An 11,357-nucleotide genomic window follows, 5' to 3' on the forward strand; every position below is an offset into this window, starting at 1 on the left:
TGAATTATTACTCAAAGCAAATTGTATAGCAGCCAAAGGGAGTCCACATGGCATCTATTGTTGTGTTTGTCTTTCAATACGAAGGACTAAATATGATTTAAGCCAAACTTAGCCACAAAGAAAAACATAATTATTTTATTGTAATTGTGTAGGGTTTTTTTGTAGAGATAAACATGTCATATATGGGGCTTCTTATAAGAACATTTCTTTAAACAGTATTCAATTAATGCTGTTAACTGGTATATTTTATCCCGCTCTTATTAAGGTTAGACATGGGCAAATAAACAAAGCAAAGCCGATGTAATTTTATTTAGGTGATGTTTTGCACACATAATTCAATCTAGATGTGCAGTTAGAGTCGTTCCAGCACTTATATTTTGGCCAGTACATAACGCAGTGTTCGTCTTTATGTAAACCGTTGTTAGGTTCGGTACTTCCCCAGTTTGTATAAAGAGGCTCTTTTGCGTCCGACATTGCAATGAACTGCCCTTCGTTCTGGAGATCATTAAATCCTAGCCATACACCGTCGTCATATTCTGTTATTAAAGAAAAAAAAATGATGTTAGGATTTATCCTCCAAAACTTGTTCCCATCTCAAAAAATGATATATCGTAAATGTATAATATTCTTTACACGTGATCTCCCTATAAATACATAATGAAACGTTTTCAGTTTTGGTTTGCGGTACACGTTGACCATATTGTTTAGTGCTTTTTTTCAAACTATTCTTTATCGGTCAATGGATTACCACTGGGTTAAGAGGTGTGTGATTGTCAGTGAATATCCTGGGTAACATTAGCTCAGTGGTTAAGCCTCTGGTAAATATCACATTAATAAATTATAACATTCTGTGTAATATACTATCCTAAAAGTTATGCGACAATTTTTTTCCGCCAATTCTACTGGCTGAAAGTACATCAATTAAAATTCGTCTTTTTTCGATATCATAGAGCGTCCGATAAAAAAATGGTATATCATGATTGGCAACATTAACTAAAATATGAATCGCAAAGAAAAAATGAAAATAACAATTATCTCAATCGCACACATAGCCCACATCACGTCCTTTATATTAGGCCAATATCAAATGAAATAGGGCATTTACATATAACCTACAATGAAGTATATATTGTATTACATAACGTCTTAGAATGCTATACCTCTGACACGAATGTGCAAGGCTATCCATTTCTCTTCCCATTTGCTGCGTATTTCCACAAGACTGCCTCCAAGATTGATACAATTCAACTTCAATGAAGAACGTTGATAGTTAAGATAAATAAAAAAAACCGCGTGTAATTGTTGTGGGCTATTATTCTGATTAAAACTGTTTGTAAAACGTGGAACTGGTTGATTTTATCGACATAGTCTTTTAGAATAATCAAAATGCCAACAAATAACAATGTCCGCTCAATAACATTCTAACTTTTAATGAAATGTTGATTGAATTAAATCATTTATGAAGACGTATACATTTGTTCAATGAAAAGAATTATGAAGTTTGACTTAAAACATTCAACAGGTAAAATGATATTGATAATATTACATGCTCATATGTACCTGATTTAACGATTTAAAGTGGTTAAATCAAACTGACAAAACTTACCACGGCGTCTTTGAATGTTGTTTTACTGTTTCGAGAATAATAATAGCAGTTCTTCTGAAACGGCACCCAGCCGTTTTCGCACTTTATTGCTAAAATCAAAATAAAACAGGAAGTATTCTACTTTATCACAGAAATTTAAATCTCTGGTTATTAAATTACACATGTTGAAATCCAAGTTGTAGAGACAACTCTTTTTTATTAAACAATTCAAATGATGTTTCAACTGTAAAGGGCATTCTGTTTATCAAACTTTTTAAAGGAAGGCACGCACACGAAGTAAAAACAAGACAAGCTCTCCCTATTATCGAAACTCTTCATAATTTGTATTATTCGTTTACGGTTTTGCTTAATAGGTCAATCAGTTGGGTCAAGTTAATGAGATATGTACATGTAGTATTTGGAGTTGACTTGATCTCAGTGTTTTCTCTCAATTATGTTATCAATGATCACAGTTAAATTTTAAAATAAGTTCTGTGTTGTGTATAAGTGTAATAAGAAACTTTTGATTTCATGACATTTATTATGTTTGCTATTGAACTATTCTATTAACTGGTAATTGAAGGAGAAGCTAATGCATATTACCTGTTTCAGTGCTATAGATGCCATCTATATTAGCGATTACACCGACCTATAATGAAGAGATACACGTGCTAGTTTACAATATTAAAGTTATAGTTTTTAACCCATGAAATACTTTAACACTCTTAACTTCAAATCATAAAGATATTGCAAGCGTTTTTTCCACAGCATCTTGTGTAAATTTGTTAATCAATTAAAATGACAACTTACAATCACCAGCATCAAGAGTCCACAAACCAAAACTGTTTGCTCCATGGTGAGTTTTAAGGCTCTGTTGGTTGAATCAGATTGCTGCCTTTTTATAATTGCCACTTCTATTGTTTTAATGTCTCCTAATTATCACGCATAAGCCTCTCAGCGTCTAATCTATGTCACGAAATTAATACATCAATCAGATTCGTGAAAATACAACACATGTTCCTGACAGTGCACTTTAAATTGGCCTTTACTGCACAATAAAACAGGTTAACTTCATCAAACACATTTGCTAAAATGCATGTAAATATTATTTTATCCCTTGGTCAAGCTTTCCTCTGTCGTTCGTTACGAAAACTAGTCTGGCTATAACAAACGCTTTCCTGTATCTTGTATATGTCTTTATATTAGAGTAACAGACCTGATACTTATTCTTTTTTTTTTCAAGGACTACCAAGAGATACATTTATTTACAAGAGACGTTGATTTATGCAAATTCATGAATAAAATGTGACCGTACATCTCATCGAATTTTACACAGCCAATTTTTTTCTTCAAAATTCTCATTCTCTCTTTTTAAATACTCAACAATTTCTTCGCACCCTGTTCACGGTAAATATTTGGTTGATTTTTAAGTACATGTTCATATAAAAATCATGCAATAGGTTAAAAGTTCAAGCGTGTAGATTTATTTCATATTATACATACAGGTTAGTTAGGAGTATAACCAATATCAGAATTATGAACTTACTTCAAGCATTCCTTGGTTAAGGTGAACATTGCAACAACATTCAAATCTCAAGGAGAGATACAGATTTTTTTTTTACATTTTCTTAACTGTTCTTAAATAGATGTTTAGTAATGATCTCATTTTTTCTCTATTGAATTACCAGCTAGCAAATAAAATCGTATCCATTCAAAACTTATATCTTCCAACTTTACGTCGTTCTAAGATATATTGGAAATAAAAGACAAACCATAGGGAAGTGTATGCCATGAATCCAAAATTAACAAATTCTGGAAACCATAGCAACCAAAAACTTGATTTTATTGAATTATTTCTATTATGTTATATTTTTACAAGTTTTGAAAGAGTTAGTTTTTTTTACTGCACGTGAAAACACTAGCATCCACGAAAAATAGTCCCTACGAATTAGAAGAAAAATCCAAATCCACGAAAATTGGTCACCACATATTTGTATGATTCCACAGTGTCCAATAGGGAATAGTAGACTCCGGTTGAAACATATCGGGTGAGAATACTCTGTCGGAGCAAAATAACTTAGACTCGTTTTATGTGTTGGATAATTCATTTGAAAAAAAAAATCATTATTGAATAAATAACATGACATTTATTTTAAAGCAGTTTTTAAATTGTACGAGTGATGTTTGTTTAGAACATTTTATTTCTAAGAGAGAGAGAGAGAGAGAGAGAGAGAGAGAGAGAGAGAGAGAGAGAGAGAGAGAGAGAGAGATATTGAAAACTATTACAAAAAGAGAGAGTTAGTGAGAGGATAGAGTGGGAGGAGAGATCAACTTTTTTATATATGCCTTAAATTGTATATGCATGTACACAATGTTTTTTCAAGCTTGCAAAGTGGATCTGTTGTTTTTCCACGAGGGGTTTATGTGTAAGTTTGGATGGTGTTAGTTTCTTAACGTAAATGTCCGTTTACTAAATGAGTTTCAAAATCAATATTGACCTGATACAGTGGATCAATACACTTTAGACATGCATATTTATTTGTGTTTTTTATTTTTTTTTATCAAGCCATGTGTGATTAACCATATTGAAAGATGATTTACTTTTTATTAAAAATTGTATTAAAAAACATATACATAGACCAATGATGAGACAAAAATTAGTGATTTTCAAACGTTGAAATACTTTCGTTTTACTCTCTAATTCTAAGACTCATTGTTGTTTTGGTCATTAGCTTTAATGTTAGTGTTGAAACCTAATAATTCTGTCACATATATGTTTTTCAGAGTGTCAGATTCATTGTTTTATATTTGCAACTCCATTGTTCTTTCCCACTGTAAGTCCATACGGAGGAACTGCAATTATTTTTCTATAATTGCAATTGCTCTGTCTGTATACTATGACGTCATAAAAGTGTGACGTCATACTTTTCCATGATGTTATAAATTTAAACCACTATACGATACATCATGTGTTTTCTCCAACCCCATAAAATTGATGTATTTAATTAAAACATGTTTTATAATAACATTTTAAAGGAATTACTGTTATAACATATCATTGATTCAAATCATTAACAAATCTATGTGAATTAAAAAGAATGTTTATTTTTGTAGCAATAGCGAAATGTCAAGGTCTAGGCTAATACAGGGTATTTGCGAGTGGTAAAATGCAAATATAAGTAATAACGATTATTTAGTGAACATGGCGTTATGAATAGCAACTGCTCTGCTGGCATATTTTCCATGATGCGCTAGCGCGCATCATGGAATATGCCAACAGAGCAATTGCTATTCATAAGCCATGTTCACTAAATAACGTTGTTTATTTTTTAGATGCATGAATAGTCTCTATGTTAAATACATGTAAATATTCACTTAGATCATCTCGACTTAAAAATATCATAATTTGTATTTTACCCACATGTATCAGTTTCGTTAAGTTTGGAAGCAGTAATATACGCTTGTGTTTAGGAGGATTTAGTGGTCAGCAATTTAACCATATTTTTGTAATATTTTATAATAGAAATTGTAAAGATATAAACATTATTTGAGTAAAAAACAAATCTATATTCCTATCCCCTTTTCTACTTTATTTTAATGTCAAGCCCTTCTTTAAAGAAGATTTATACACTTTAAAAATGGACACGACCGTCGAGCTCTTTAAGCATATGTGACAGCACAGTAAACAACTGATTATCGATTCATTTTAGACTCAACGCTCCTTTGAAAAGACGAAAACATCGCATTTCATTTATTTTGTTTATTTCTGCTAAATTAAATTTTACACATATAACAAGGTATTGATTTTCTTTTGTTCAAAAATTGTAAAAAAAAAAGGGGGAGGATATTTATAGAGAGGTTGAATGTTTGTAATCTCTGTTGAGATTAAACTCTGTATGCCAGGCGCTTTCTATAAAACGTAGAACGTGCGCCAGTGTCTTCATTTGTTCATTACACACTCCTAATGATTTTTTCTTGTTATTTAACAATTCAATTGAAAATTACAGAAATTCAAAACTTTTCATTCTTCTTTTTTTTACAGTTTGATTTTTTGTAAATTTTTTCTAAACACATATTCCGTTTGATACCAAACAAATCTATCTTCAAACCCCCCCCCCCCCCCCCCCCCTCAGAAAAGAAGTAAAAAAATCCTATTTGAATTGTACAGAAATTCAACGCAACTGCATGGTACTATTTTTTAGATCGGTTTGTATCAGCAGGTGAACTCAGTTAAGTTGACCTTTCTGTTAAAAATAAATTACATCTTTATCCACAAAATTCCTAAAATGACTCCCACGGTACCAGCACGGTATTTCTAATATCAAAAATCATGAAATAACTCGATACCTACAAGTCACGAAACGTTTCTGTTTTTGTTTTAGTCAGACTAAATAAAACCTATTCAATTGTAGATTATTTTTTTTAACAACATATGGTCTTAAATAAGGTTAAAGCCCGATATAAGTGCACGCTTTGTAATGATTTTATTTATTGTTTTCTTCGAAACCGGTGTTCTAATTTGACTCTACCGTGGTTGAACACATTATGATTAAAAAGGTAAGATTTTATATTATTGTGAAAAGAAAATATTTCTTTACATCAATTTTCATTCGTTTAAAAATATGCTTGAAATTAAAAATACTATCCATTTTCGATTTTTTGATGATATTTCTGTTGCAATTCTTAACAGAAATATACATGCAGGTCAAATAAATACAAATGTATTTAACGTATGAGGAGATAACCTTTCCAACGTTATCATCACTGTAGCTTGAAAAATCCAAATTCAAGTTCGGTTTTTTTGGCCATGCAGTGAAACCTAGAAATAGAGGTTGCGTATCAAATGAATGAAACAAGACATCGTTTATTCTAAAGGAGAAATATTCTGGTTGGGTACAAACCTAAAAATATCATAACAATGACAAATGATGAACATAGTAGCTCAGGACAAAATGAGACTTTTTCAGGGGAAAAGCCAAATGATATATTCAACAAAGAAATTAAAGTAGATATTCCTTTTTTTTTCAAATTAGCATTTTGTGGCATTAACATCACTGTGTTGGACATGTTATTTAGCAAACAATGTCAATCACTTAATTTACCGCGAACATGCGCGATGAGGATTTTTTTTCTTTCTCACTAGTTCTTATAAAATGGCATCAAAATCTTAATGCAAATAATCTTTTTATCTGAACATGATTTATGCTGCAATGCTTTTTGAAAAGTATTATACTATACCGTTTGCCAATGTTCTCAATTAACAAAATCATGTTTTCCATAAAAACGATTCTTAATTTTTTTATATTATGTTAAGTTTTAAACGTACGTGTTGATATATTCAGGCTCACATCCATATTAATTCTATCTTATGGCAAGCCCAACATTTAACTTTTTAATTGTTTTCTATACAAACAGATTATAATACGCAGTGAATACGTCCCCATGAACATGTACGTATTTTTTCAGATGAAAATAATTACCATGCTGCTTGTTGTTGCCGTCTTCCATGACTTTGGAGATACAGCTGTATGGGTTTTTTTTATACTTGCCATTAAATGTTTAATTTAATCCGACCAAATTCAATATTAATGTCCCTCAATATTTAAAAGATGTATTCGCCGTCTGAAACACTGAAAAAACAACAACAAATGGTTAATGTAAACAGTAGCTTTAAAGAAATGATATTTGTCTTTATTGATTTTTATTTGTTTTTATTTGTTTTACATTTCATTTGACCTCTCTGTGTTTCGATTAATTATCTAACTTTAAACGACACTTAAATTATTATTTTCAAGGAACTGAAAGTCTAACAATGATATATAACAAAGCCTTTATAGCCATTTTTAAATTAACTTTTATATTACTCCTGTTAGTTTAATGATGCATGTTTTAAGATAATTTCTGTCAATAATTACATGCATCCATATTTTAATGTGTATATGTCTTCATTTGTGAAAAGCGAAGAACTAGTAACCCTTTAATTAAAAGAATATGGACGCTTCAACCTCTTGTTAAATAAATGCTAAAATGTGTAAACGTTATTTTACAGACACCTAGGCCCGGGATGTATACACAATGGTCCCGAGCTGCGTCATCTGTTTCCGCTTCAAAGTTAATACAGTAAATTGTTATATTCAGTAGTATATTCTCACTATAAAACTCTATATAGACGAAAAGTCAATAATTGTAATATAAGCTCGTCCGAAAAATATTGACCGGTCAATATTTTTTAGATATTGACCGGCTAGGAATAATACTTAGAAAACATATCCTCTATTTCAAATAATCGCCTCTGATTTGTTGATTCGTAAACAATGACTCTTCGCGACTCCAAAACAAAGTGACTTCATAATAGACAGTCAGTCAAGGCAAGTAAACAACGGACGCGCAATGCGACGGTTTGCTATCATAACGGATATAAGGATTTGCGAATTACTGTGAAGTAAAATCAGGTAGAACATATGTTTGTTAATTCTTACGGTCGGTGGAATACCACCGGTGACCGTTTAATGCTGAGGAGATATTGGAAATGAACTTTACACAAAATTGAATTCGTGTATTCTTTGTTGAGCTGAGAAAATTACGGAGATCTGTTTTCAATTAATTTTTTTAAATTTTGGTTTGTTTCTTCATATAACAAAAGAAATATTGACTGTGTTTTCAGGCAACATTGATTATATTAGCCCCCTTGGGACGAAGATATTGCCCTCCGCTTCGCGTCGGGCAATATTTTGTCCCTCGGGGGCTAATATAATTAATGTTGCCCTGAACCCCTGTCAATATTTGTATAATATATTTCGTCCTTTATCATTGTATATAGATTTCTTTTTTCACTTTTGTATTTTGATATAAGAAAATGTTGGGTTTTTTTTTAAACTCATTTCATCTTTTGAAATATATTTCTCAACAAAACATTATAACTAAAAGTTTTGAATATATACTTGTAGATACCTAAAATCTTAAATACATGCATTATTTAAGGTTACGTTATTTTAAATATTTCTAGGAAGAATTTAAACCTTAGGAAAAGTGAAGCCTTTGGAAGAAAGGAAACGTCATGGATCAAAAAAATCTTCCCAAAAGATGTTTTGATAAAATAAAACAAAAACTAGAAAAACATATCTGTATTTGAGTTATCTATTTTTTGTTGCACTCACAATAAATAAATATACGTCTTTTTTGAAATTGTATAAATATATACAAAAGGACTATGTGCGGTTTTATACATTTTTTGCCCCCAAAATCAAAGTTTTAAAAAGAGCTTTAAAAATAAGGTAAAAGATAGTTAAAATCAATTGGAAATAAAGGTGTAAAAGGTTATCACCACAATGACGTCATAATGTAGAAATGACGTCATGAAAATTGCATTATTTTGATAAATTGATGTTTTGTAGCGAAAAGTGGGTGTTTTCCGATGGTTTTTCGACTGGGAAACATCGATCGCAGGCTTGCTCAAGTACCATATTTTAGTATAATGAGTATAACTATCTGAAGAAAAACATATGTTCAAATCGCACTTGAGCAGACCTGCGCTCTATACTTCCGAATGCAAAATATAAAGCAAAAATGAGAATATTTTCATTTGTTTGCAAATTTGATGAATTGGGCCATTTAGGTGACGTCATAGATACACAGCGAATGAGCAATTATGACCAAAATCATTATTAAAGTTATTGGCATCCTCTTTACAATGATTTGTGAAGATTTTCTTTTTATACGATACTTTTTAAAAATTGGTTGAAATCGGGGGCAGATATTTGACCATACCGAACATAGTCCTTTGCTTAATTGGACATCATGTATGTCTTCGTTTAACCGTTCTATTGTATTTTCTAGGTACTCTTTCTTCATTTTTTCGATGGAAACTATCAATCAATCAATTTAAAGCTAAAACATTTGACGACTTTCAAACCAACAACTTAATGCCAATAGCTGAGAATACGTTTTAACGATCTTAGAAATAACTGATATTATTGATACTTTGATACTGTTGATTGTATTTAAACAAACACAATAAAATCATTACAGAACAAGATATTGCAGGGTATAATTGGTTAGGTCATAATAAACCCCCCCCCAAAAAAAAATAAATAAATAAAAATAAAATAAAAAATAAATGTCCCTTAATGGTTCTGTTTGATGTAAAGTGCATTATATTAAAAAGTATTCATAAAAGTTGAAAGGAAGAACAAACATATTTTTGTCTTGAATTGATTGACTTGAATATATATAATCTAACAATACAGATAATAGTATTTGCAAAACTTGCAAAAGAAGAAGAAGAAGAAGAACAAGAAGAACAAGAAGAAGCAATGAATGTAAAGTGCAATATGACAAACTAAAATATCATAAACTATCGTGCTGAAAATATTTTACAACATATTAAAATTGAATTTGCGTGTATTTCTCTTTATCAAAAAATTAAACAAATGTAAGAAATTGAATTATAGATTTCTTAATTTGTTGTCCATTGTAGTAAATATGATTTTGTGTCATGTTAAAATGACGCAATTTTTCATTCTGATTGTTTCTGCTGACGTGCTCAACGTTAGAACTGTAGCATTCCTAGTACGTATACTATTCGTAATATATTTGATCAAAGCTAATTACCCTTTTAAAAAATATATTATTAGAGTCAGATACTCTTTGCACAAAAAAAGAAAACAAAATTCTATTTATGATCAGAATAAACGAAACTTCCACAAATGGTTAGAATGTCAATTTATTTCTAATACGTTAATCAAAGAAAATTTAACGAACAACGATTTTAAAAGAAAAAAAACATGTTACACAGTACGTGCATAACTTAACAAAAATACTTAATTTATCTATTTTAGTTTTTTTTATTTTACCCAAGCAACAAGATATCAGTGTTTATACAAGCTTTGATTTCAAAGGTAAGATTATTAAAAATAATTGCACATTGATCAATATAAACAAGTATGTTTACTATTATTTTTATACGTTGTCTGTAGAATTGACAAGGCAGAAAAAGTTACATTGCAAATTCATATACGTCGCAACTGGTGAATTTAAGCATTTAACTTATAATCGAAATGTCAAAGAAATAATGCGGTGATAAATCTCATCAGAGGAAGAATATATAACATAATTAATAAGGCTCATGTTACAATATTTTTTTACATTTAAATTTTATATAGAGAACATTGTTATCATAAAACCTCGGTAAAATAATGTTTATTATCTGCAAATTAACCAAGATAGCAACTACACGTGTACTGTTTTGATGCTTTTGTTTTGGGTTTTTTTCTACATTTAATTGATTATAACTTCTTTATAAATTACTTCGTAATATAGTTTTCAATATTCTTACTTAACATTTCCTTACCTCAAAACAGTGACAGGCATCTAAGCACTAAAAAGGAGTATCTAAACACAAATTAAAGGTGTATTATTGCTTAAATAGGAACTTATGTATTATGAATTTAACTGAATCTTTAATTTATGTAACAAATTGTTACATACAAAAGTCGTTAGCATTGAGTACTCAGTTTGAATAAATTTGATAAATGCTAAATAAAAAAAGAATGTTGGCGATATAAAGTTTAATTCTGGTGCCAGCATTTTGATAATGGTATATACATACGCTAAAATAAGTTATAAGTAAATTAAGTTGGTTTGCCTTTTATTTAAGAAATCTATTTTTTCCATACATATACTCTTTGATGATACTGTTCTTATATGTTAAACGGCTGGAAAACGATTTACACTTGTTTGTTACATACTTTTATTTATTTCAGATGAAGGTCAT

At 30.2% G+C, this 11,357-nt stretch overlaps 1 protein-coding gene across 1 annotated transcript; it reads right to left on the reverse strand.

The window, feature by feature from the left end:
* Positions 1 to 306: 306 nt before the first annotated feature.
* Positions 307 to 2,440, reverse strand: LOC105320019 (perlucin-like protein). The gene is made up of 5 exons (XM_034463535.2): positions 2,396 to 2,440; positions 2,189 to 2,234; positions 1,607 to 1,695; positions 1,161 to 1,248; positions 307 to 536 (listed from the first exon to the last, which is right to left on the reverse strand). Exons 1-5 carry the CDS (start codon positions 2,438 to 2,440, stop codon positions 307 to 309), a joined length of 498 nt encoding a protein of 165 aa, XP_034319426.1.
* Between the last annotated feature and the right edge of the window lie 8,917 nt (positions 2,441 to 11,357).

This window comes from Magallana gigas, chromosome 1 (assembly GCF_963853765.1).
Source record: "Magallana gigas chromosome 1, xbMagGiga1.1, whole genome shotgun sequence".
NCBI lineage: Eukaryota > Metazoa > Mollusca > Bivalvia > Ostreida > Ostreidae > Magallana > Magallana gigas.

What these genes read in the sequence shown, in the direction of transcription:
- LOC105320019 (XM_034463535.2), bottom strand. Translation starts at nt 2,440, where the DNA reads ATGGAGCAAACAGTTTTGGTTTGTGGACTCTTGATGCTGGTGATT. An exon ending in CATCTATAGCACTGAAACAG is followed by an intron (nt 1,696 to 2,188) that starts GTAATATGCATT and finishes TTTTGATTTTAG; the next exon opens with CAATAAAGTGCGAAAACGGC. An exon ending in CAACATTCAAAGACGCCGTG is followed by an intron (nt 1,249 to 1,606) that starts GTAAGTTTTGTC and finishes TCTTCATTGAAG; the next exon opens with TTGAATTGTATCAATCTTGG.